A 27,951-nucleotide genomic window follows, 5' to 3' on the forward strand; every position below is an offset into this window, starting at 1 on the left:
AAAAAAAGATACTTAATGTAGGGAATGAAGCGATTACAAAAATCATTAGAAGGTCTGGGGGAGCACATTTCAGGAGAGACTCCTGAAACACTGTGAGGCTGACCTTCCAGGAGTGTCTCTACCCCTGCCCCAATCAGGACAGGATACCACCACGAGCACTACTGCATTCAAGGACACACTATGGTGACTGTGAATCTAGGGCTCAGAAAGCCACCATCATCACTGCCTCTAAATACCTATAAAACTGATGACCAGACATTGAAGTCTTGCTGGAAAAGAAAAAAAAAGAAGTCTTGTGCTCATCATCTTGCCTGACAGCAGAAATACCTAAAATGGCAACAAGATGGCTTCAATTTCACTTATGCTTTCCAAATCCCAAGTGAGTGTTTATAGTTGTCTAAATCTCATTCACTGCCAAAAACTAGATGCTAGGGAGTCTGAGGGAGGTGATTTTTAGCTTTCCAGCTCACTAGAAAGAAGGGAGATATGTGGTGCCAAGTGATCATATTTACTATAGTAAAGAGAAAGAAAGAAAGAAAAAAAAGAATCGACTCCTAAGTTTTTCGCCTGAGCAACCAAGGGAATGGTATTTATGTGTACTAAGATGGGATTAGACTACAAGAGGAAAAGTTTTGGGGAGAAGTTCGAGAGTGCATTCTTCTGCCTGTATGGACTACAAATGAAGACTTGTAAGGGTCAAAAGTTTGAAAGTGAGTGCAGTATACATGAAGAAAGATTATTCACTTCTTTCACCTCCAAACAGTAGGCAGTTAACTGGTTTCCATCCCTGAATCTTAAGGAGGTGGGCCAAGAGAATCCTTAGAAATGTTTTCAAGTGTCTGCAAAGAGAGGAAGCTAACATCTCTCCCAACTGAAAGTCTGCTCCAGTGCGACCAGAGCAGGAAAAGAACCGCAGAAGATGGTGTGGTGGAATGACCAGTTGAAGGAGGGGTGCTCAAGGCCACCACAAGGTACAGATGATGGATCCCACCTTTCTGCAAGCCCCAGATGAAATTAAGGGCTACTGACTTGTGAAATACTGCTGTAGCCTGGGGCAGAGACACACATATGAGAAAAATGCGGCAGTAACCACCACTGAAAGGTCAGGTTGAAGATGCAGCCAAATCTCACAGAGGATGTCAAACCTGGGAGATGCTGCTCATGATAGGATCTCTTACCAGACAGAGCTTGTTGGGAGCTTCACCTGTCCATACTGAGTCAATTTGTGGACTTCACCTGTCCACAACTTATCTAAAAGCTAGACCAGTTGTGATGACCAAAAGTAAAAGTATAGTGACCGCCTGGACTCCACTGACAGGAGGCTGGCCATCGTATGACCTCCAACAAAAAGGACAGCCAATTTGACTGGATCAGTTATATCAGTAAATCCTCTCTCGTTCTTGCCCTCTTCCTATCTTTCTCCCCCCTCTCCCTCCTTCTCTTTGTCTCGGCACTGGGCAATAAGCGCAGGAAGGAGAGAAGTAGTGTGGGAGGGCAGTCCCCACATGTCCCCAACACTGGAAACTCCGCTTTACCTACCCTGTGCAAAGGAGAAGAGCTCAGGGTAGAACATGAGACTGAGGTTTTGAAATAGGTACAGCTAAGTCTTTATAGGCAAAACTATCTTAATAGTGATTGAAAAATTCTGGAATTAGATTGAATGGTCAATAATGGAGCCTCTCCTAGTGAGATAGGATCTTTGGTAGCAGGTTTCAGAATATTAAATTATCTTTCACATTCTCTATTTAACCTCCGAGTCTTTTCTCTTGCCTAGTTCTAAAAGAACCTTTGTTAGGAATCCCTCAGATGGAAATTGATGGCTTTTTGTATCAAACACTTAATTCAGTGATGTCTCTACTACACAGGTCATCTCATTAGCCTTCCTGAGAAAATATGGACTTAGGTTTATTTTCAAAGCTTTGGGGAATATGGACAAAAGCTGTCCTGAATACTAATATATTGAGAAAAAGAAAATGTAAAACCAGTTCAGGAAGACAATCAGGTCTTACAGCAAGAGTAAAGGAAGTGTCACCCAAAAGAAACTGCTTATTTGGGATCAAGAGTAAGTAATGTTTTTTTTGTTTTGTTTTGTCTGTTTTTCTTTTAAATATGGTGTTTTATTAGTTTCAGGTGTACCTGTTTGTTTTTTAAGATTTATTTATTTTAGAGAGGGGAGAGAGGGGCAGAGGGAAAGGGAGAATCTTTAAGGAGACTCCACAATGATCATGGAACCCAGCTCAGGGCTCAATCCCACGACCCTGAGATCATGACCTGAGCTGAAACCAAGAGTCAGATGCTCAACCGACTGTGCCCTCCAGGTGTCCCTGTTTTTTAATTCAGCAGTTTGATAGAATTGAAGATCTGTCTCCTTAATTTACTAGCCCCAGCATAGCTGCCCTTTTTCTAGGTACTAAAATACCTATAAAATTTCCTTAGCAATAAGGGATTTTGAAGAGTATTTTGATCAAATACCAAAAAAAGAGTGTATTTTTTAATTTTAAAAATTATCTTAACTAGGAAAATACAAACATCTACTTTTTATTTTGAACAACCAAAAAAATTCTCCTTCATCCTTTTCCAAGTGAAAATGTGTACATGTTGTAAGGGTTTTGCCCTTTTGTAAGGAAATGATATACAAAAGGCTAAATTTTTAAAATAAATTAGAGATGATTAAATGTATTACAAAGTGACTCACCAATAGGTCCTTTAAATATAGAATTCCAGAGTGATTAATTTTACAGAAGTTTGGTTTATACAGAGGTATGTTTCAAGTATTACTACATAAAATGAAGTAAACTTATTAAACCCATGTCTATCATTCTGAATATTTTTCCTAGCAAGTCATATAGTTGATGTTGAAACAGTATTATCCATATTTAGGATTATAGTCACAACTTTCAAAGTTTAAATAATAACAATATGTGTATTTCTATTTTAGGGTAGGAAAATTTTAAGATAATACTCATCTTACCTTCCAGTATTGTATTTGATCAAAAACACCAATGGAGAAATTTACATTCATTTAATGAATATAATTTAATAACTAATATTTCTTCTACTTTAATGTTAACTTCCCAGTAACATACAAACCATGCTTTGTGGGCAATAAATGTCTTTTGAATTGAACAAAAAATCGTATCTTTTTCAGTGCTACTAGTTTGGGAACCAAATTCCATCCTTAAATTGTCAGTTCAGTATTTGTGTTTTGATTGATTGCATTTTGTTTGTGTTTATTGGTCTTTTTAAATTTATCTTTGCAACTCATCTTTTTTTTTTTCTATTTCTTGGATTTTTTTTATTTTATTATGTTAATCACCATAAATTACATCATTAGTTTTTGATGTAGTGTTCCAAGATTCATTGTTTGTGTGTAACAACCAGTGCTCCATTCAGTACGTGCCCTCTTTAATACCCATCACCAGGCTAACCCATCCACCTGCCCCCTCCCCTCTAGAACCCTCAGTTTGTTTCTCAGAGTCCATAGTCTCTCATGGTTCATTTCCCCCTTCGATTCCCCCCCCTTCATTTCTCCCTTCCTACTATCTTCTTTTTTTTTTAATATATAATGTATTATTTGTTTCAGAGGTACAGGTCTGTGATTCAACAGTCTTACACAATTCACAGCGCTCACCATGGAAGACATCCAAATTGCCAACAGACACATGAAAAAGTGCTCAACATCACCCTGCATCAGGGAAATCCAAATCAAAACCTCAATGAGATACCACCTCACACCAGTCAGAATGGCTAAAATTAACAAGTCAGGAAACGACAGATGTTGGCGAGGATGCGGAGAAAGGGGAACCCTCCTACACTGTTGGTGGGAATGCAAGCTGGTGCAGCCACTCTGGAAAACAGTATGGAAGTTCCTCAAAAAGTTGAAAATAGAGCTGCCCTATGACCCAGCAATTGCACTACTGGGTATTTACCCCAAAGACACAAATGTAGGGATCCGAAGGGGTACGTGCACCCCGATGTTTATAGCAACTCATCGTTTTTTTAGATGCCCAAAGAGAAACTTATGGTTTGAGTGGCATGCTGCCATGTTCCCACTATAGGGCATTTCAGTGGTGGTGCAGCCCACAACAAGGGGGGCATAAAATAGAGGGGACATCACGTGCTGCATACGGTGACTTCCTGCCAGAGCATCCAGTAGGAACCACTAATAGAACCACCTGTCATTAAATAATGCAAATTACTTTGGACCCCAAGAAGTAGTCAGGACAAAATATCTACTCAGTTTATATTTCTTCCTCCTAGGATTCTAAAATAATATCTGAAAAAGGAACCCTTGTGGGGGAAAAGACAATGACTTTTTTGGATTGTTTTGAAAACAAAAATCTTGTCACTTCAACCAAAAAATTACATTCTCAGAGATTTTCACCTACTTGTACAACACTTTTCATTATATCTCTCCATGTTTTATCCACAGTTGTAAATCGTCTTCCTTCCTCAGGCATTTGAGACATAATGTCTGGAGAACTGAAAATGGGCTCCAAATATAGCCATGTGGCTTGGACCTTGAGCCATTCATCCAGAATTTCCTGAAGCAGCAGGAGCTTGCTCTCCCATTCTCTGAGAAGCAAAACACACTGGTTCAACAGCAAATCAAGCAATGTTTCAAATGACAAAATTCAAAACGATACCTATGATTGTCAATCTTGTATGCAGTGCTGCTATTCCCGTTCCATTCCTCTACCTTCATTTGACAACAAATCACAAAATTTGTTCCACAAAATCTGTTTTAAAATAATAGCACCAGCATTTATGTTTATATGGAATATACATGTTCAGATATACCTTTCTACAAATGGCTGGTTTCTGGATATGCCATAGCAATAAACCTTCCTGCAAATCAACTCCATGGCTGGAGGGTACAAACTGAGAAATGAGATTTTGGAGACAGTAATGATGTTCTTAGTGAAGAGCACTCTGAACTTCTTAGGAAAGGTAGTTACATCCAAGACTCATTTCCTTTAACATTCCCCTTTTTAAAAAAAAATTGGGCCCATAAAGGCTTTATTTCTAGAACACAATATTTTAATTCATAAGATCTAACTGGCATTTAAAGAAAAATTTACATAATCTAAAATATAATAGTGTGGCATTCATGAGAAGGAAGCATTTTTAATCTACAATAGTGATCTATTCATTTCTAAATATGGAGTACAAAAATAATGACAAGATTTCCTCAAGAATATTATAATTACACTATAAACTAATTATTTTATAAGCACGACTCTAAGGTCTCTGCATGTGTTTGCTCCCTCCTCACCATAACCCTATAAGCTCCAGTATATCTGTTTACCAGTGGGGAGACTAAGGCACATAGCTAGGTTGAAGTCCACCCGGCTAATAAACAATAGAACCAGATTTGAACCCAGATTGCTGCAATCACTGTGCTACAAAAGATAACATAGCCGTCGAGAAGAATGATCGGTCAATGCAACAGACCTTAGAGATGGGATAGCTTTATGTGTAGATTAATACATTACTCATCATTTATAATTAGTGACCTGTAATTATAGACTGTTAAAACCAAGCCCTGTAAGTAAGTCTAAAAGTCACCAGGCATTTTCAAACGCTTTTCTAAAATCCCTTCAACATTTATCAGTGAATTTGTTTAACCTCTTTTCACAAGAAGAAATGCCTCTGCCTCCCATCGTTCTTCCCTCTTTCTCCATCTATTCCCTGACTGACATGGAAAATTTCCCACTAGCTAATGATCTCATGGATAGCCCTTAAAAATCCAATCTGGTTATACCACTTTCAGAGTAGTTAAAAAAATTACTCTTGATGAGCACATTGGAGCAAGCAAGGTAGGAGGCAGGGCAACAGGGGGAACTAGGCCAATGCCAGAGAATACTCAAGTTTAGGATTAAGACATCAATAACCAGAGGTGGACACTGCCAAGCAGTTAGCTTTCCCTTGTCATACAAATTCTTATTGAAGATGGTAGTAGGAGTTGGATTTACTCTCTTTTTGAAGGTAAATATAAACTGTTTCTTACAAACTACAAAAATTTAAAAAAACAGACAGGATAAGGATTTAATTTAATCATCTGTGTCAGATGCCTGAAACTCTAGACTAGAGTCATAGTATTCATACTTCTGCACTTACCTAGCCATCCTTCAGGCATAGAAGTGAAAATTATAATAAACTTTCAAGGATGATCTACAATAACCTAATTAGTATATTTGGAAAATGACATTATCTTCAGTTTCATAGTTTATATGTTCTATGAGCTATGTGCAGGGATGTGAAATTTTTTTTGAGTCAAATGTATAAGATCAGACTGTAGGCAATAAAAATGAGTTTCTGGAGGCTGATTGTCCACTACCTTTGTTATGACTATAGATGATACCAAGGAGTAAGTACTATTCCAAATGCAAAGAAGGTTATCATTCCTTCCAATCAACTATTTAAAATATTAAGTATGAAGTGCAGAATCAACTTTCAAAAAGAACTGTATATTACATACAAGTGATAATACAAATTACATACAATTTTGGTAACATGGCATAAACCTTGTCATGTAAATATTACTTTACCTTATTTGTTTTTCATAAGGCTTGATGAAAGGAGAGCCTCGCATAGTTTGTGTTTTAATAATGTGGTCATCCAACAACATCTGAATTTCATCAACTGATGACAGAATAAATGTCCCACTTTCTCTATAAGGAAGAATGACAAATTCCATTGTATCCCACTCATTAGTCATCTTGTCCATGGACTTTTCAAGAGAATATTCTTTGCTAGCTGCTTCACTAATACCTTCAAACCTATCTAAATATGGTTCCAAATCCATGTCTAAAAAAGTGAAGACAGTGGAGTCATCTGCTGGCTGCAGTGGGTAGCCAACAATGTTGGACATGGCCTCCCAGTGCCTGGGGCGCAAACCAGGATTACAGATCACTTGAATGAGAGGAATGTGCTGCTTGAAATCTTCTACCTTTGCTCTTACTTTTTTTGTCATTGCCAATGCATTTGGCGAATCGTGGAAGATTTTCTCCAGCTTATACAGTCCTCTCCAGTAATTTCCAACATCTGTTTCTACTTGGTCTGGATTCACCTTATGATACGGGCCTTCAGTCCATCCTCGGTATTTGTTGCTAAATTCAACAGCAGTTTCGTAGAGATGAAGGTAAGGGTTCAAACCATCTTGGATTTTTTTACGTTGAGGATATATTGATGGTAGCCAACCAAATGCCTCTTCTTCAGCATTAAATTGCTCAATCTGGAATGACAGGTATAAAATATATTATTCTAGAAGTGAAGGATATTCAAAATTAATTTTTAAAAAACATTTTTTATCTAATGTGACCCCAAAGCCCTCACTAAGCCCCAAAGTTAAACTGAAATTAGGCCATAATCCAGAATTGCTGAGCAGTAATCTACCCTTTCTATTTTTTTTATTACATTTTCCAGAGAATAGTATCTGGTTAAGTTAAAATAATAATGACATATATGTGAAGAAGTCTTTGCCCATCCAGATATATTGAGGTTATACCATCATTTATTAATTAACAAGAACTTAAGGACTTTTTTTTTTAATATTTTATTTATTTAGTTGACAGCACAAGCAGCAGGCAGAGGGAGAGGGAGAAGCAGTTTCCCTGCTGAGCAAGGAGCCGATGTGGGGCTCGATCCCAGAACCCTGGGATCATGACCTGAGCTGAAGGCAGACGCTTAACCGACTGAGCCACCCAGGTGCCCCAAGAACTTAAGTACTTTTAATACACACAGCATTATCAGGTACTGTGGGAAATAGAGAAAAAAGTATTATGTTGCAAAATACCAACTCTAAGGAGGTAGTATTTCAGCTCAGGAGATAGACATGCATATGTAGAAAGTTAAATTGCAATTGTTCAACAATAATATGAGGCAATAGAAGAGATGTCTTAGAATAGTAGCTCTTTAATATACATGAATAGTATATACTAAAAATGCTCTCACTCAGAGGTAAGAGATCATGGTGAATAGATGTTTAGGTAGAGAAGATGAAACCAGAAATGGGTCTTAAAGATGTGTGTAGGGTAAGAAGAGGCAAAGAAGGGATGCCTGGGTGGCTCAGTCAGTTAAGCATCTGCCTTCACTCAGGTCGTGATCTTGGGGTCCTGGGATGGAGCCCAGGGTTGCGCTCCCTGCTCAGTGGGGAGTCTGCTTCATCCCCTCCCCCTGCTCCCCCTCCTTAAGCTTGCTCTCTCTCAAATAAATAAAATCCTTAAAAAAAAAGAAGAAGAGGCAAAGAAAGTATCAATTTCCTCTTTGTTTAGTAGTGAAGTATGTGAGGATATGGGTGGTTTAGAGGAGAAATCTATAGAGTTGAAAAGTGTGAGTTAGGTATATAAATTATGCAGGTTACCCAAAATTTCAGTGGCCACTGAATTCTAAAACCTATGGTTTCTCCTTTCTCAACATGTGTTCACACTTTTGTGACTATTATAAACTATTTAATTACCTGAACTAACAAGATACTAAAATCTTTGATTTTAGGAAACAGGAAAGCATCATAATATGGTCTGTTTTCATATTTCCCCTTTTAATAAAAAAAATACAATTAAAAATCTCAAACATCCTCTTTGGCAAAGGATATGGCTTTTCCACCTCCAGCTTCTTCTAACGAGAAAGCCAAGTTCTGACATAGCAATATTGGGAACACAGTGGCCCAATGGGAGAAGATGATGGGTCTAATTTAAAAACACAGCCACCAAATCTACACTGGCTTCTATGAAGATGGGCAAACTAACGAGTAAGCAGGTACTAGCACATGATGTAAATGATTCAGTGATGCAAAATAAAAAATAAGCAGATGGAAATATCACTCTATCTTTTAAATAAAAGACAGAGGCTGCTGAGATAACTACCAAAAGGAAACAGCAATGCTGCTTCTCCTCAAAGCATGTCTATTGGATCTATTTTTGCCATTTATTATTTTTTATTTTTTAATTTATTTTTTATTTTTTTTAAAGATTTTATTTATTTATTTGCCAGAAAGAGAGAGAGGGAGAGTACAAGCAGGGGGAGTGGCAGGCAGAGGGAGAAGCAGGCTCCCCAACAAGCAAGGAGGCCCATGTGGGACTCGACCCCAGGACCCTGAGATCATGACCTGAGCCGAAGGCAGACGCTTAACCATCTGAGCCACCCAGGCACCCCTATTATTTTTTAAAAACTTTAATGCCAGTATAGTTAACATACCAAGTTATATTAGTTTTAGGTGTACAGCAGAGTGACATTTGCACCATTTATATTATTCTCTAAAGGTAGTTGAAATTTTATTTTAATCTATTTTTAAAAGGTGAATATAGAACTCAAACTCAATGCTCTTTCTTTTGAACTAATTCATCCTCTTAAAAATTTTAAAATTATACCTTTTCTGCTGCTAAGTCCAACTTTCCATTCAGTGCTTGAGCCTTTTTCAGGTATCGCTGTACATCCTGAAGGTCTCCAAAGGAGTAAAATTCTTCGGCCTGTTTAGCATAACTCTCCAATTCCTCCACAAACCGTTCACACCGTAACTAGTACAAACAATATTTGTTGTTAGGATTTTTTTAAAGGTAAAACTCCTAGGCTTCACAAGGAAGTAAATATTTGTAAAGATTATCAGAATTATTATTCTATTTTGTCACTGGCAAGATATAAAGAGAGGAATCATCTGGAAGAGGACAAGGATCTAAAACATGCATAATTTTTAAGAGTCAGGATTTAAAATTAATGAATTAAGATTCCTATAATTCAGAAATTAGATAAAATTAACTTCGTTCTATCAATTTAAGAAATTCTAACCAGTAAAATAAGAACGGGTTAAACAGTGGTATTATTCTTAAGCATGCTAAAGAATGTGTGCTAACAAATGATTTATAAGAATTTTTTAAAATTCTTAATAATCAAGTATGGGGCTAAAAGAAAGCCAGTTTTTTAAGGACTATAATGAGATCTATGGCATTTTAACAAACAACTGAAAAAAAAAAAAAACAGACTTTCTTTAATTGTGTTCTGATATTCAGTATCTTTTCAATTTTCAATTGCTAAAACAAAATACTCCAAGGTTATTTTTATTGTCCTATGGACTCTCTTCACAGGAAATGTGCAAGGTAAATATATCTGGATTTTAAAATCTAAAAACTCGGGCGCCTGGGTGGCTCAGTTGGTTAAGCGACTGCTTTCGGCTCAGGTCATGATCCTGGAGTCCCGGGATGGAGTCCCGCATCGGGCTCCCTGCTCGGCGGAGAGCCTGCTTCTCCCTCCGACCCTCCCCCCTCTCATGTGCTCTCTCTCTCTCTCTCTCTCTCTCTCTCTCTCTCTCATTCTCTCTGGCTCAAATAAATAAATAAAATCTTTAAAAAAAAAAAATCTAAAAACTCTATCCTTCCAATATAAAACAGGTGTGTGTTTTTTTTTTTTTAATGAGAAAAGCTCATTATAAAATTGTCATTGGTAAGGTGCTCCAAATTAAATGGCTCTAAAAAAATAGCTCTTAATAAAATATTCCAAAGTCAAATCTGGGTTATTCAAAAATAGATTTTATATTTTATGGATTATCTAGGCTGATTTCTGTCTTCTTCAGTTCATGGAAGTTTTATTGCTCTGGCCCAGTGAGGAAGGAAAATGAGAAGATGAAATTCATCAACATTATGAGAAGTTTGTAGAATAGTATATTTTGCAGTAAAGTATAGATAATTCTGGGCCACCTAACAGTTTTCTAAGAATCTGTTATAACTTCTGGGTCTAATATTTGATATTCATGATGTTTTCTACAGGTTTAAAAACAATCTGAAAGGGCCTAAATGTACAACAGAAACACAGACTACAGTTTAAAATAAAGGTTTTTGGTTAAGCCTATGAATTATTCTCCAAACGTGTCCTGCCAATTAACCATATTTGCTTTAATGTGATTTGCTATCAAGGGACATCGCTCCTGGCTGAGCTGGCACAGGTCTCTTCACTTTGGGAACCTCAGCTTCTTCATCTGTAAAATGAAACTGAAAACATGAAATCATTTATTCAGACAATAGCTATGGAGTGCTCACACAATTCCTGTGAGTCAGGCACCTCACCGGCCCATGGGTACAAAGGGAGAATAGGAACAAATGAAACAGGCCTGCTATCATCAAAGAGCTGACCATCTACTGGGGAGATGCACCTGACAATAACATCATGATCGGGTAGTTAGTCCAGGGGAGGTGTGTTAAAAATGTAGTGGGAGCAGAGAAGAAGCAGAGCTGAGGTCTGATGAGAGGAATTCTGAGAGAGTCAATTGAGTACATGAGAGAGACAAGCACATGAGCAGGCCAGGGGTGCGCTTGCCAGTGAATGGAGAGAACGTGCAAGAGAGGAGAGGTGTCAGAGGCCAGGGATCTAAAAGTTGCTCAGGGTTACTGAAAAGTCAAGAACAAGGAGCAGAGGAGGTAGAAGATGAGGCCAGACAAGTAGACAAGGGGAAAATCACAAACCATCTTACATGTAGGACACCAGAAAAGGTGAGAGTTATTGAATGTTCGAGGGAGGACTCTGGGCACAATCCTTAGGTGAGTTGGAGTGTGTGAAGGCACACTTCACTGAGGGAGCTTGGATGTTAAACAATAAAAATAACTCAAAAGAGTACTATAAACTGTATAAAACAAACACTTTTTATTAATGGTCGTTTGTGGGCAATAGATAAGAATTTTTCACCCTTGCAAAGTCAAGAAATGATATCCTATCAAGCCAGTATGGATACCATCTTCTGCTAAAATTGATGGAATGAGAAAGCTTAAGTATCTGACCCATGAAACAGAGGAGCTGACGATACTATGGAAGAAGCTGAAATGTACGCATTTCCAGAAAATGAAAATAATTTAAAATATCTATGATGCCAACCTTCAGGCCTTCTTGATATTGTTCTGTTTTCTCCTTAATGATTTTCCTGTGCTCATCAAAAATTTCATCCATTCTTCCATACCACTGGAACACATTATTATTTAGCCTGATGTCTGCTGGAGAAAAGTTTGTGCACTCAATGAGGAAAGCGAGGCAGTTTTTAGAATCCACCAATCTCTGGCCCAGTTCAACCATGTCAGTTGTCTCTACTTTCTGAATATAAGCCTGCAGGAAGACAAAAATTGCAAATGGCATACTAAGGTACAGCTCAAGTCAAAACATAGGCTGTGGAGACACTATGCATAAAGATGCGTGAATCTGCACAGACTTGTTGGAAATGTAGACTTTTGGTTCAAGAGAGGAGACTGCAGCACAGTTTCCTTGTCATCAGTCCCAAGCACCTCTACACAACAGCAGTGGGAAAAAAATAGAAAATACTAAACAACACATAAGAAGCACTGGAAAACCAGAGAAGAATGTTATGGGTTTCTGGGAGTGACAAAGCCGGGGGATATCATGTATTCTTTCACAGTAGCATTTTGGGGTACCTACTAATGCCTCACCTCCAGTGCCTGACACTTTACCAGGTGCTGGCAATTCCACATGACAACCAACAGACCAGAGTTTTGCCCTTATAGACTTGTTAGGGGAGACAAGTATTAGTCGAATCACCACCGTAACAAACGTCAAATTGCAAACTTGCAGCAGACATCAAGGCTACCACACTTTCTTTAATTACAAAAAGTAAAATATAGCTATAGGCAAAGTTAACAAGAAGTGCGCTAAATCTGTATGAGGAAAACTGTAATACTTCATTGAAGGACATTTTAAAAGTTCTGAATAAATGTGGAAATATATGTTACGATGTAATATTCTCAAGACGTAGATTCTCCTCCAGGAAGTCTATAAAACCAATACAATTTCAATCAAAATTGCAATTCCATTTTAAAAAACAAAATTTGTCATAATTCTGAAAGCCTCTGAAATAGTAAATACTTAAGAGTAGCAAAGATAATCATGGAAAAAAAATGATAGAGAACAGCCAAATATGAAAATATAATTTATAAAGGTACAGTTATTTAAACAGTTCTTGTTCTGTCTCAGGAATAGAAGAGGGAGAAGAACAGAGATCAGAACTAGATCCATGTACATGTGGAAATTTAGTGTTGAAAAGATGCATTTAAAATCAGGAGTGAAATGACAGATCATTTAATAAATCATATTAGAGTAATTAGCTATTGATCTTGGAAATATAAAGAAGGTATATTGTTAAGTGAATAAAGTAACTTGCAGCAGAGTAATGATTTTTTTTTTGCAAAAACAAATCTGTGGGGGGGGTGGTGAACGCACAAGTGTATGTATGTATATGTGTGTGCACATAAGCACATGCAGACACGTGCACGTGTACACGTACATATACACATAGAGCGCTCTCAAAGCTCTTCTGATACATGTTAATTTATATACCTGAATAATATAAATGTTGAAGGAAACCTGCTTCCCCATTGAAAAATAAGACTAGCAATTACTTGTAACTACTTATATTCACCTTCCCTATTGTATATCCTACACCTCCCTGTCTATGAAGTAAATGCTTCTTTTATGTTTTTAAAAGTCTAATCTTCATTTCTCTGACTTTCTTCATCTCTCTTTCTAGTGTTATTTATACTTAATACTGTATATATGTTTGGAAAAAGCAGAATTCATACTAAAAAAAATCATTACTCTAAAGAAAGGAATTATGGAAAAAGATAAACTTGTTTTTTACTTTGTACAATCCCATATTGTTTAAAATTTTACTTTTGTAATTAAAAAGGAAAAAACCAACATTGTCTAAAAGCCTTTCATTAATAAATCATTCTAAGAAGACTTAATATTATGCTACAAATCCAAACAAATAAGATGGGAACCATGGTGGTTTCCACAAGTAACAAAATGTCTAACTGAAAATATATTTGTATAATTTGGTTAATCAGATTTCTGTTTAGTCAAACGACTGGATTTTTATTTCCCCAACTGATAATAAATGACTGATTTTGGTATTGAATAAATTGAGAAGTTATTTTGCCCTTGTGTGACTAAATTTTTTAAGATGCAGAAATTTTTTTTTTAGATTTTATTTATTTATTTGAGAGAGAGAATGAGAGAGAGAGAGAGAGAGAGCACATGAGAAGGGGGAGGGTCAGAGGGAGAAGTGGACTCCCCGCTGAGCAGGGAGCCCGATGTGGGACTCGATCCTGGGACTCCAGGATCATGACCTGAGCCGAAGGCAGTTGCTTAACCAACTGAGCCACCCAGGAACCCTAGATGCAGAAATATTTTAAATACCAGTTAAATGAATCCTATTTGCTAATTTCTGTTACAAGTCGCTATGAACAATAGAAATTCACAGTAAATAACTCCAAATTTGTAAATATTTCCAGTGATGGAAATAAATGACACTCTTCAAACTTGATATTCATTTTTCCAAAGGAATATACAGTTATGGAATTCTCCAGCTACTTTATAATCATCCATGATCAAAGCATCACTTGACATCCTACAACAACTATATAAAATATAAATATAAAATATTTAAAATCTTCTAATATAAAATATAAAATATAAAAATCTTCTAAGAGAGATCATATTTATATGTGTATCTCAAATACACAAACACACACACACATAAATTCACATGCTAACAACCCCAATACAAGTACAAATACTGTAAAGAAATAGAATTCTTTTAGTTAAAGGCTGATATGTAAAGTTGGTTCTAATGATTTAAAAAAACTTCTTTAAACGACTAAAGAATATACATAAGCATTTGCACTTCTTTTGTAATTTCTTGCTTATATAAAGTTTTGAATGATTTTACATGTTTTTCTGGGTTTGCTTAAATATTTTAAAATCTAAAAAGAAAAGATTCTAATTTCGATCTTGGGAATGCTGGATGGAAAAGGGGGATTAAGTCCTATAAAAGCTTGTTGTTATAAGACTGAAAAAGGAATAAAATAAAATGGTGATTAGCTAGTTGTTTTATACTCTTTTACTCACCATTAGGCAGACTTCAAGCATAGAAGGAACATGAAAAATGATTAAAGTGAGACTTAGCTAATATTTTTAACACCATAAATCCTATGCTCAAAACATATTTTGGCAAACTACCACAGAAAATTTTAATGTATAACAAAAACAGCTTATAAAAAACAAATTATTAAAGATTAAATATTTGATAAAAAAATTAAGGATGACCACATATCTCATGTTGCCCAAGACAGTCCTGGTTTATGCCTGTTAGCATGGTAATATTAATAGTGTTCTCAAAAATATCAGTAGACGATTACACGAACAGCACCCATATTTCACCTCTCCCAGTATCCATACCCTGTGGCATCTTCTCATGCTGTGGCCACGTGACCTGCTTTGGTCAATGAGATGTTAACTAATGTGATGCACAGAGACACTTGAAAAGTATTTGTGCACCTGGGCTTGATTTTGTGTCTCTACCATGCCATGAGAACATGCCCAGTGAGCCTGCTGGAATTTAAGAGACAAGTGGAGCAGAGTCAAATTATCCAACTGAGAACTAGCTGACCCAGTTGAGTGAGTGACCCAACTGTGACCAGAACCAGCCAGGAGTACCCAGCCTGAATCACCAAACTGTAGACTCATGAGCTAAGAATAACAAAACAAAATGTTATTTTAAGCCTCTTTTAACTTTTAGAATGATTTGTTATTGTATTATCATGTTGATAACTAACTGATAACGGCTGGGGAAACAATTAACTTACACACATACGACTATAAAGTTTATAAACAATACCTTCATTTCCATTAGTTCTGCTGTATTTGGAGGAGTGCTAAGAGCTTTTCCAGCTATCTTCTCAAATTCATCACATAATCTGAAACACCAGAGAAAATCAATTTTATGCAATTAAATTTTATTCCTAAATATATTCTTATATACTATTTAAATGTGCCAGTATGTGAAAAATAAAGTAAGATGATCTTATCTATATGACATCTAAAGAAATAAAAGCAAATTTTTGCCCATACTGATTCATTCAATACACATTTAATGATCATCTCTTACATTCCCAACTATAATATTAAGTGGCAGAGATAGAGAAATGAAGATATAATAATGACTCTCAAGCAGTTCATATTCCTGTATAGAAGACAGGGCCATAAATAATCACTTCCAACCTAGAATTTTAGGGGCTCTACCAGAGATTTAGTTAAGACAGCACCAAAAAAGTAGTACTAAATAAGAGAGTGATTAACTCTACTTGTGGGGAATGGTTAACATGGGCCTCTATACTCAGAAACTTCTGCTAATAGGCAAATATTTCCTACTCATTTGGGTTTTGGCCCATATAATGAACTTACTGTGAGATTAAAAAAATAAAAGTGGTAGAAGCTAGAAAAGTCCAGACAAAACATGTAGAAATTTCTTCAAGAAGATTGACTGTGATGGGGCACCTAGGGGGCTCAGTCAATTAAGCCTCTGACTCTTGATTTTGGCTCAGGTCATGATGTCAGGTCGTGAGATCAAGCCTCCCACCTCAGGCTCCCCACTGGGCATGGAGCCTGCTTAAGATTCTCCCTCTCCCTACCCTCTCTTTCTTTAAAAAAAAAAAGAAGAAGAAGAAAAAGAAGGAAGAAGGAGGAGGAGGAGGAGGAGGGAGAAGAAAGAAGAAGGAAGAAGAAGAAAGAAGAATGGCTGTGAGGTGAAGGAAAAAAGCATGGTTGTGAGTTTGGGTTGAAGTGGGAGGTGGAAGATGGAAGAGGGTTCTGAACATGGTTATGAGTTTCAGAGGCAGAATCCACAGCAGAAGAGAGATTTATAGTGAGATCCAGAGGAGACGGGTGACTGGTAGAACCAGTTGCAGAAGAATGGGAGGCAATAGGGTTGAGCCCATAGGCAGAGAGAACTTTGAATGTGTGACAGACTCTTGCCCGAAAATGTGGGGAGAGGAATGAAGGGTTCACACAGAGGTGAGTTGAGACATGGAGGGGCAAGAAGTTGAGGCACACGTATCTGATGGGTCCTCTAATATTCCTGATATGTCCTTTGTACATCCAGTGAGTGTGGTGAGAAGCACAATTAGGAGAAAGAGGGAAAAAGTAGAATCAGCACGAGCTCAGAGGGCAGTTAGGAGGCAGGGAAAATAGCTTTGAAATTAGAATAAATATTTCATTCAGCATGAAAAGCTACAAGTAAAAGACATTTTCACTATTCTTCCAGAACTTTTAGAGGAAAAGGTGCTTTTACAGTTGAATATAGGATTCTGGTTCCTAGAAAAGCTATGCAAGTACTCTCCTGCTTCAGCCTTACCCCTCACTCCTCTTTCCTCACCGTGTCTGTGAAAGCAACACAGATCAGTCCCAGTTCTTAAAATAACACCATGCCATTTTCACATCTCACACCTTTCTACATGCTACTTTTTCTACCTGGAATTCTTTTTTTTACATTGTTCACCTGGTAGACTCCCACTACTCATCCTCTAAAATGAATTCACATATCCTCTTCCTCTTTGTAGCTTTCCCTGATTTTCCCCACTTGCCCAACCTCCACTGTGAAAGAAATTAATCATGTCCTTCTCTGTTTTATGTCTGTGGCTCACTACAGTATTTACTGAGGCCTACTATAATTTACTGGTTTGTATGTGTATTTCCCCTTAAGACTGTAACTTTCTTCAGCAGTTATATTCATATTTAGAGTATAAGCACCTATTGTTGTGCCTACTACAAGCTTCCTTCAGGCTTTTATACAGCCTGAATATTCTTTTTAATGATTTATTTTTCCTGTAATACCGTAACCATTACAAAATTTCTGATTATGTGGGGGGATTTCCCATGTAACTTGTAACAGAAAAGAGGTTCCCAGAACAACACTAACACCAGTTATTGAAAGACTAGTTCAACCTCTTTCCTAAATAAATGCAGGTATTCTGCTTTACACCTTAGCATTCTGAGTTTACTTAACATGAGCCAGTTTTCCTCAAAATCTCCAGGTTAGTCAACAAATAAGTTTTTAGTTAAGACAACAAGTTATCAGGGCCTTGAGGAATAATCACAGTGAGTCAAGTTCAAAATTTGAGGATCCATTAGGACCCAGGACAACTACTGGGTATAATCCACTTTGAAAATCCATGTTGTGTACTGATTATACAAACTTAAAACTTAAAACCTTAGCGATGTTAGAGAACGCCCATCTGACTTGTGCAAACAAAATTGCAAACACATTTTAATACCACCTTATATCAGGCAATCGGGAAGGTGCATTTGTGGTGAAAAACTAATAATAATCATAAAATAACAAAGCCAAGTAGAAATAAGTTGGGCATTATCTTCTTGGAGGGTCATTGATGACACTGTTCTAATCCATAACTTTATTTGAATGACAATTGATTCTAACATCCCCCTGAAAAAAAAATAATCAGTATCACAAAAATACCTTGTATTTACTTCCTGATGATCTCGGAACATTTTAGCTATAAGTTTTCCACAGATAATTTCTGCTCGCTTCACCAAAGCTCTGATTAATTCCTCACAGCGCATTTCAAACATTCCTAAACGAACAGTCTGCAACATTAAGTATGAAAAGTTTAATGAACAGGAAAATAAAAGGTTCCCACAATTTTGCCTTTCTCACAATATTGGGGTTTTTTTGTATGTGATATAACAAGATTCGGGGTGTGTGTGTGTTTAATATGATGCAGGAAGGATTTTCTAAACACTCATTTGTATTTTACAACCATCTGCTGGGTAAATCTCCTTCAAGAGTTTGTTATCTTGGAAGCCAACTGTATTTCAGGACAACAATGGACATAAGATTAAAAAAAATAAAAATAAAATAAAATAAATAAAATAAAAAAATGGACATAAGAACTTTGGAGAATCGAGTTATTGCTAAATCAAGAGTGGGGGATTTAAATATTATATCTGCTCTGTACAAAACAGTAATGCATGTTTAGGGTGGAAATTTTGGAAACTGTAAAAAAGGGCAAACAAAAATCTTAAATTACCAGTCTCCTACTGAACAGAAGTAATCACATTTTGGTGTAATTACCATACTTTCCGAAGGATTTATAAACACTAAAGCAAAAAAAAAAATTAAGTTCTTGGAATTTTTGAGGGGTTAATTTATATAAAGTACTTACAAGTCAGGCCTGAAGTACTAGACTTTCAGCTCTATGAGGACAAGAACCCTGTTTTGTCTACTTCCATATATCCTGGGCTTCCCACAATGCTTGGCTCATGGAAAGGCAACAAATACTTTCCCTGTTGACAGTAACGGTCTGATTCTTTCACTGTATGGTCTAAAGACACATCCTAATAAAACTGGGAAAAGATCATTAGTTACAAAGAACAGTAGTACAAAACAGATGGTTTACCTTTCTAGATGTGTACTGTATCTCCTCTATTAGTTTTTGGTATTTGCGAATTTCTTGTATTATTTTCTCATAGCTATGATTTTCTTCAAGGAAAGCATCAACATCTTGCTCAGCTTTTTTGGTGATGAGAAAGTCATACTTGTCATAGAGTCTGAGGTGTTCGGTAGGTGCCACGCTCTCTCTCATTATTACTTCCTTCACCTTTTCTTTGTGGGCTTCGACAATTTCACTCAGAATTACTGGCTTCAAGGTTGTTGGTTTAGACTTACTTTCCTAAGCAAAGGGAAAAATAATGTTCATTTTAAAAAATAAATTAAGGTAGCCATATCATTTATCTTTGTAAAAATGCCAATCTAAAGGTCTTTTTTATTTTTTTAAAAAGATTTTATTTATTTATTTGTCAGAGGGAGCACAAGCGGGGGAGCAGGCAGAGGGAGAGGAAGAAGCAGACTCCCCACTGAGCAGGGAGCCCGATGTGGGTCTCAATCCCAAGATCCTGGGATCATGACCTGAGCTGAAGGCAGATGCTTAACTGACTGAGTCACACAGGTGCCCCTCTTTGTGATTTTCTAATCTCTATAGAAAGATACTCAGTCTAATGGCAGTATATTGAATATCTAAGTTTCATGTAATTTTTTTTTCCTTCAAGGCTACCTAGTTGTGTTTTGTTTTTCTGTATGGATGAAAGAACTGTCACTTGAAAATACACAGAAAATAAGAGAATATAAAAACACCAAAATCCACATTTTATTTGTGCAATTGTATATGCTAGCTTTATAAGGTAGTGCTTGCATTGTACTTTATTTTTAAAAAGCCAGCTCAATGTCATATCATCATATTCTTCAATCACAGTACTTTTTCACCTTGACAGTAATCTATCTAGAACAAAGAAAGATTGTTTACTCATTCACTGCCCTTTGAACTTTGATTCTGTGAACAGCAACTTGAGCAGACTAAAATCCCTGGTTACAAAATGTGCATTCTGCTATCACCATTAGAATAATGGATCAGATAACAATTTTTAATAAGCAAACAAATCTCAACAGCTTGTCTCCTCTTTTCAAATAAGAGGGCAGGTAAATGTGCCTATATGGTTTATTATCTTGAATCAAGTTACACTTAAAAATATACATGCTCTACCTTTCATTCAGAAGAAGGGATTTTTCACTCTAACAAACAAAAATATGATCCGTGGTGGATATTCTACAGCATTCACTAGATAATATCAAAGTATTCCTTAGAGAACTATAATTTATTCAGGTATCCAGGGTGCATTTGCCTGCCATGGCCCCTAGGGGGATTTTAGGAAATCATAAAGCTTAGAACTAGACGCTTCTTGAGAACATTAGAGAATCACACCAACACCACTACCACCTCATCCCTGGGCTCAGAAGATGCCTGGTGCCATTTTTTCTGGGGGCAGGGGGACTTTGAGATAAAGCAATCTATATGATGTACTGTATGCAATGTAATTATTGGATTAAAGCAAAGCTCATTAATATTCATTATACAATGTTTCTTAAGCATATTAACAGCCTGCCTAATGTCTACAATCTATAGGTCTATCTTTCTAAACATAACTGGATACCAATACATCAGAACTATATTAGAAAGTATACTTTTGATGTGAATTCTAATCAGTTCCTATTAAGAGTTAAGGGAAATGATATTTTGAATGAGACAACTCAAGTGTTTGAAAGTCTATCAAAATAGATCCTGAGATGGTGATATGCTTGGACTCACAGCATCTTAGCCCCTTGCAGGTTTGCCTTCCATGGGGAAAAAATGTATTTTAATTTCACTTTCAGTTTCTATCAAAGATTGTGATAAGAACGGCTCTACGAACTCCACTTCTGCAGTTGCTGTCAAAGGTCATTGAAATCACGTTCAGTCATCTTACTCGAAGTACCTTCTATATCACTCCTTTCCAAACCTAACTGATTACAGCAAAATATCCCTAGATGATTCTGGCAACCTATTTCTGAGAACCAACTATCATTGTGAATCCACATCTCTAGGGGCAAGAGGTGGTGGTGGTGGATTTGTATTTTTAAAATGTCACCAGGTGATGCTGACATGTAGGATTTCAGAACTATTACCCCATGTATAATGCCCCATGTAAGACTTCTCTCTCAAAATCTGATACCAGGAAGAAGACCTGAGCAGTTTAAATTAACTGCTTAATCCCAGTTAAAACTTGTCATATATTCCTCTTCACTTTAGAAACCAGGAAACTTAGAGCCATATTTTATAACCATTAAATCAAAGCAACTGTATTCATTCAAATGACAGTAATACTTTTCTCCACTCAGAGCATGCCTGGTAACTCTTATTAACTTGTTCTATTTGTCTGTTTCATAAGCTCATGCAGATCATTCTTGAAAAAAAGGCAGGGTATGCCTGGAGAAAGATGCAAGAGCTGAACTGAAATTAAACAAAGGCCAAAGTAAACCACATTTCTCCAGAGACTTCTATTTATGGCAATATGAGGAATACATAACCTGAAAATAACTGTTTAGTTCAAAACACATAAGTATGCTGGGAAAAAATGCCTAATATAACTTTTATAATACATAGCTAAGGAAGAAAAAATAATAGGGAAAGTCTAGGGGCCAAACATGAGGGGACACATGAGTTGAGAGGTAATTATGTGCAGAAGTGAGCAGCTGCCCTAGAGACTGCTGACCCGTGGTGGCCTAAGCTTTGCTTTAATGAGTCTCTAGCAAGGTGGGCCTCTGTGCAGGGGAGGGGTGTGGGATGGCAGAACAGCTGTTAGGAAACAAAGCTTCAAGCCTGAGCAGGGAGGGAAGTCATAATGGCTACACCCACAGAAAGCCAAGAAGACAAATGTGACACAAAATTTCAGAATGATGAAAGGTGACAGTACCTCTGAATGAGGGAGCAAAAGTAAGGGAAATATCCTGTTTTGACCTTGTTTTTCAGTGGAGGAGAAAAAAGACAGTCACCTTAAGAATTTGTGGCCACCAGCTTGTTCTCATGCAGATTTGGGTAAGCATTCACACTGCCAGTGTTGTCCACAAAATCTTCAGCAAGAAGTTTATTAAAAAATGGTCCTTGGTCTGGAGAGGCCTCCAGAGTAACTGTCAGGAGAATATGCAAATTCTGGAGGAACCAACTTAAATTAAGGCCTTAAGGACTTCCCTGCATGAAGTTCTTCATGTATAAGCCCATAATAATCAAGGAAAAACACCCACAGAAATAAACCACCATGAGCAAGAGTCAGATCAGTAAATGGAGAAGTAAAAGAGTAATGAATATATAACTAGGTACAAGAGACAATCAAAAATGACAAGTCCTATTCAACAAAGAACTTAATGGAATTCCTAGAAAATAAAAATAAAAAAATTAGAAGCTCTATGATGAAGATAATATCCTCACAATGGATAATTTCACAATCACAGTGTTGAATAAAATAAAACAGGTCACTGATTATAAGATGACTCCACATATATACAAAGACATGGAAAAACTAAATGGAAATTGTTTAGGGATATGCAGACAGGTAGTAAATCTAAAAAATTTCAGATTAATAACTACAAAATTCAAGATCGTGATTCTTTTGCTAGAAGGTAGAAGGAGAGGAATGTGAACAGGGAAGGGCAGTAGGGAGCAAGAAGAGCTTAAGGGTATCAGTAATATTCCATTTCTCTAGTTAGATTCTAAGTACACAGGGGTAACTTTATTACCACTTAAAACTACACAGTAGTCTGGATGCTTTCTTGTACATGAAATATTTGTGAACTATTTTAAAAATAAAAAGGATGGGATGTCTGGGTGGCACAGTCAGTTAAGCAGCCAACTCTTGGTTTCAGCTCAGGTTATGATCTTGTGGTCGTGAGATCAAGCCCAATTTTGGGCTCTGTGCTCAAGACAGACTCTGCTTCAGATTCTCTCTTCCTCTCCCTCCCCCTCTGCCCATCCCCAGCTCACGTGCACACATGCTCTCTCTAAAATAATATTTTAAAAAAATAAAATAAAAAGGAATTAAGAAAGCTACTGGTTTGACTTACAAAGCTTGAAAATCTTTTAAGTTAAGGAATTATCAGACATGCTCAATCTGTATACTAGACTGCAGTAACTGCTGTTGACATAGCAAAGCAGAGCTTTGCTAAATTAATGGCCAGAGAGAGAGGGGAAGTAGAATCTGTGATATGAGAGTACAAAGACACTACTGCTTATGGAAGAAGGTATATGAGGAGAGTAATCAACGGAAGGACAGTTTGAGAGAGCTAGAGAAGTATAAGGGAGGTCTACAGCATGGTGTGAGTGCTATAGCAAACACTCATTGACTGCCTTAAACCTGACCACAACTTTAATTCCTTCCCTTAAGAAAAATTTCAGTCCAATGGAAGACTAGCCTAAGAAACTAGGTATACTGTAATGGGAAAACAGTATTTTTTTAATTAAAAGTTTCTTATAAGCCAATGTTACCAGGCCATTTATATTCTGCAAAGCATAGGATACAGGTCTACGCCTTTTAGAATTTGTTTGAAATGAATATCATCATGAAAATGCAAGCAATCAGAATACCCTTGATACTTACCCACTTGGAATACAATTTTGTCTCAACTCTTGGCACAAAACTGACAGCCTTAATCATGGTATCATAAACATTTAGAAGGATGTCTATATAGTCACTGAACTCAGGTTCAAACTTAATGGTGTCATTTTCAAGAATCAGCCTCATGATGAAACCTGGATGTTCGAAAGCTCTAACAGAATCCTGCAAAAAAATGTACACATGTATGTGAATATATATATGAATTGGGAGAGACTAAGCAGTGCAGTGGTCCCAATTAGAACTCATGGGAACTCACCTTTCCTCTTATGCCCTAGACAGTTAAGCCAATGAGGAGCTCTACTAAAAAGATCAAGAACAATTCCCAGTTAGATGTGTTGGTATCTAGTATCCACCGAGCCTACAAGATCAACCAGAGGGTCAAGGTTCCAGAAAAAGGAGGATGTGCACAGCAGTGGGGCTCTGGAGTCATGCAAGCAAGAGCCCAAGAAAGTATTCAAATTCCCAGTCCCAGCCCACACTCTAACAGGACCTTCTTCTGGAAAGACACGAGTTCCTTGCAGAAACCTTCCCCAGCCATCATGACCCAAATTGCCCAATGAGAAGAGTTTTGACTTCTCTTCACTAATCCTCACCAACGTGATGATACTCATATATCTTGAATATTCAGGTTGATACTAAGTGTTTTTAAATAGGTAAGTGATCTAAAGATATACTTCCTTCTCTTCCACTGCTAAAGGTTCTTTTTTTTTTTTTTTTTATCTTTTTCCTCTTGAAAATAAATTAGTAGATGAATATTGGTGTAACGGCACCATACTTACTGGTGGTTGTGCTATTAAGTCTGTGAAATCCTGCATGGAGACCAAAGTGAGTTCTTGCAGCTGTAAAGTCAGAAGCGTAGCAGCGCAGTTGAAAAAAGATTCCAATTTGACACTGCTGTCACCAGTTGGCAATTGCTTTTTTTTATTACCTTGGTAATAAATATTCTGCACTTCTGGAAACCACCTTGAAAGCACAAAAGACTTTTAAAAGTTAATACTTCCAGTGAATCACTCCTTTTACATTAAGCATTAACAGTAACTTCTGGACATCCAAAGGTCTTCATTGAGAGCTCTATGGCTAACTGACATTATCCACCCTCTGAACTGTAAGCACTAGCATATTTCACTTTTTCTAGGAAAAGAAATTTTAATCACAGCCAATAGAAGATGACTCAACAATGTGATGCTGTGAGGAAAAGAAAACAAACATAAATCTAACTCCTGAAACTATGCTTCCTGTACTTTTTGAATAAAAGTTTATTGGATATTACAAAATACTACTCACCAGTTTCCAAAATGTTCTTTAGGGAATGGATTTGTTAGTTTAAAGCTAAAATGTAAATAGCTGATTAAACCAAGAGAGAACTTACTTGGTTTAACCCACTTGGTACTTTAAGCTATTCTGTTTCACAATGACTTGAAAGCAAGACAAATCAATAAAATCAAGTGTATTATTTTCTTATTTCCCTTAATGTGAAATCCTGAAAGAATGGCTGATTTAAAACAAAGTTTCAAATGTGTATGTATCCTTGTAATAAAAGGAAAACAGTAAATTCACATATAGATACATAATAAGTCAAGTTTTCAGTTTATAAAACCACTAACACCACAAAATTAAGGAATACTGATACCTCTTTCATAAGAGATAATATATTTTTTAAAAAACAAAGTCCACATACTTTCAGGAGTTGCCTGAATGCTTCAAGAAAGATCTAAATTTTAAATATATGTATTCATTTAACAAATATGTGTTTAGTGTCTATGTGCTAGGAACAGTGTCATGGGAGATATAAAAAGATATGACATCACCCCTTGTCTCCTATAATAACAAAGGCAATGTGTCACAGCAGAAAAACAGTCTTAAAGTCAAAGGATTGTGATATAATTTTCCATTTAAGTAACAGAGAAGGGTTTTATAACGAAAATGACAATTTCATTGAAGGATGGAAATGAAATGAGAAGGACCGTGAGGAAAGGATCTGAAGTAGAAGTAGGATAATAAGAAAAAATAGGTGGGGAAGTGGGGCTAATTTATCTAATCATTTCATCGTCTATAATAGAGATAATAGAGAGATTTCTTCCTAGAAAATAGGAAGAAATAAGTGGGAGAAAGTCTGTGAGGACTTCTGCAGAACTTGGGAGCTAAACACAGTAAGTTGGGATGGCCTCACTCTCTAAAATGAAGCCATGGCAGATCTTTCTGCAGTAAGGTGTCATTGTTGAAGTAACAGATAAAGAGGACAAGTAACACATACTAGGTAAAGAACGGCAATACTAGATTAAGAAAGGGGACTGAGAAACTTCCAGTCGTTCAGACAAGAGATGGAATAAGTTTGGGGCTATAGAACTGGAAAAAGGACAAGTAAAGAAAATATGTTTTAAAAATTATTCATTGTCCCAAAGATATTTACAGGGCTCCCTATTCTATACAAAATACTTAGTACAAAATATTACTCAGTTTTCAAAGTGCTTATTAAGGCTGATGGAGGAAGGAAAAGACAAACACATAAATACATATTCTAAAAGGAAGGAATTATGAGAATAAAGAGTCGGAGGTATTCAGAAGGAAAAGATCATTTTTTAAGAGGTAACAATAGAGATTTCATAGAAAAAGGGTAATTTGAGCTGGGTACTGAAGGACAGAAGAGAGGCTTCTCCAGTGATGAGCTGCATCAAGCACTGTAAATAGTGTGAATCATAATATTTTGCTGATAGTATTCAAGAGGTTTTTGTTCTGTTTAATTTCCTTAACCTCTGATTCAATTTGATATAATTATGTGTGCAAAGATGGTAATGCTAAGAGTCACAGAGTTTAAGAGGAAAACTAAACAACTTTCAAATTTTCCTAGAATTCCCATCCCACAAATAAAAACAAATAAGGAGTAACTAATTATTTTAAAAGTCAATAATTGGTTAAAAAAAAGAGACTTTACCCACTGAATACTTAACAGTTACAGACTAGTTTTAGAAGTTACGTCCTGTTTAATTTAACATGACTATTTCTCCAGACATGGCCCAAGGTGAAAGTCTTTTCAGACCTGAGAATGGAAGAGATAGATTAGGTCCAAGTTGCAGAAGACCTTAAAAGGCAGGTTAAGAAATGGTGACTTATTTTGTCAACAAAAGGGAAGCACTGAATTAGGGGTTAAGATTCACCTGGCAGTGGTTTGTAGGCTACATGGGAGGCTAAAAGAGCCTGCCAAGGGTAGTTGCAGTGGGAATAAAGAGAAAGGAGTACACATGGAAGAGGCTTCTGAGAGAAGATCAAGAATAGTTGATGGTCCTAAGTCTAAAAAAATATAAAAGGATTGAGATCATTAAAAAAAAATCATAAATCAGAAGCAGAAGGACACTCTGGCAATTTATAAATACATAGAAATTAAGCAACACAGTCCTAAATGGCCAGTCAGTCAAAAAAGAAATCACAAGGGAAATCCAAAAATAATTTGAGATGAATGAAAATGAAAATATCATTTACCAAAACTCACAGAACACAAAAAAAGCAGTGACCAGAGGGAAATTTACAGCTGTCAATACCTATATTAAAAATTAAAAAGATCTTAACTCAATAACTTATAATTCCACTAAAAACTGGAAAAAGAGAAAACTAAACTCAAAACAAGGAGAAAGGAAGAAATAAAGATTTGAGTGGGAAAAAAATCAGAGAATAAAAAAATAGAGAAAATCAACAGACCCAAAATTTGGTTTTTTAAAAGACCAGAAAAATTGACAAGCCTGTAGCTAAACTGATCAAGATAAAAAAAGAAAGAAGACTCAAATTATTAAAATTAGGAATGAGAAAGAGGACATAAACACTCACCTTATAGAAATTTAAGAAAATAAAAAGGTCTTTAATAAGCAATCATAAGCAAACAAATTAATCTAGCAAATTCCTAGAAAGATACAAACTACCAAAACTGACTCAAAAAGAAATAGAAAACATGAATAGAGCTATAATAAGATGCAGAGCTAATAATCAGAAAATTTTCCAAAAATAAAAAGACCAGGACCCAGGAGAAGAAGGCTTCACTAGTAGGTCCTACAGAACACTTAAAGAAGAACTAACACCAATTCTTCACAAACTCTGCCCAAAAAGAGAGAGGGAGAGAGAGAAAGGAATGCTGCC

At 36.5% G+C, this 27,951-nt stretch overlaps 1 protein-coding gene across 1 annotated transcript in view; it reads right to left on the reverse strand.

The window, feature by feature from the left end:
- The window catches only part of DNAH7 (dynein axonemal heavy chain 7), a 251,256-nt gene that overhangs the window by 190,020 nt on the left and 33,285 nt on the right, over positions 1–27,951 (reverse strand). Inside the window, exons 9-17 of the mRNA XM_021703031.2 lie at positions 24,606–24,789; positions 23,809–23,988; positions 19,245–19,517; positions 18,305–18,432; positions 15,668–15,746; positions 11,860–12,084; positions 9,372–9,518; positions 6,552–7,237; positions 4,389–4,575 (exon numbers count right to left, since the gene is read on the reverse strand). Of these exons, the coding sequence (XP_021558706.2) occupies positions 4,389–4,575; positions 6,552–7,237; positions 9,372–9,518; positions 11,860–12,084; positions 15,668–15,746; positions 18,305–18,432; positions 19,245–19,517; positions 23,809–23,988; positions 24,606–24,789 (2,089 nt within the window). The remainder of the gene's footprint in view (positions 1–4,388; positions 4,576–6,551; positions 7,238–9,371; positions 9,519–11,859; positions 12,085–15,667; positions 15,747–18,304; positions 18,433–19,244; positions 19,518–23,808; positions 23,989–24,605; positions 24,790–27,951) is intronic.

The sequence above is a fragment of the Neomonachus schauinslandi genome, chromosome 3 (genome assembly GCF_002201575.2).
Source record: "Neomonachus schauinslandi chromosome 3, ASM220157v2, whole genome shotgun sequence".
In the NCBI taxonomy this organism is placed as follows: domain Eukaryota; kingdom Metazoa; phylum Chordata; class Mammalia; order Carnivora; family Phocidae; genus Neomonachus; species Neomonachus schauinslandi.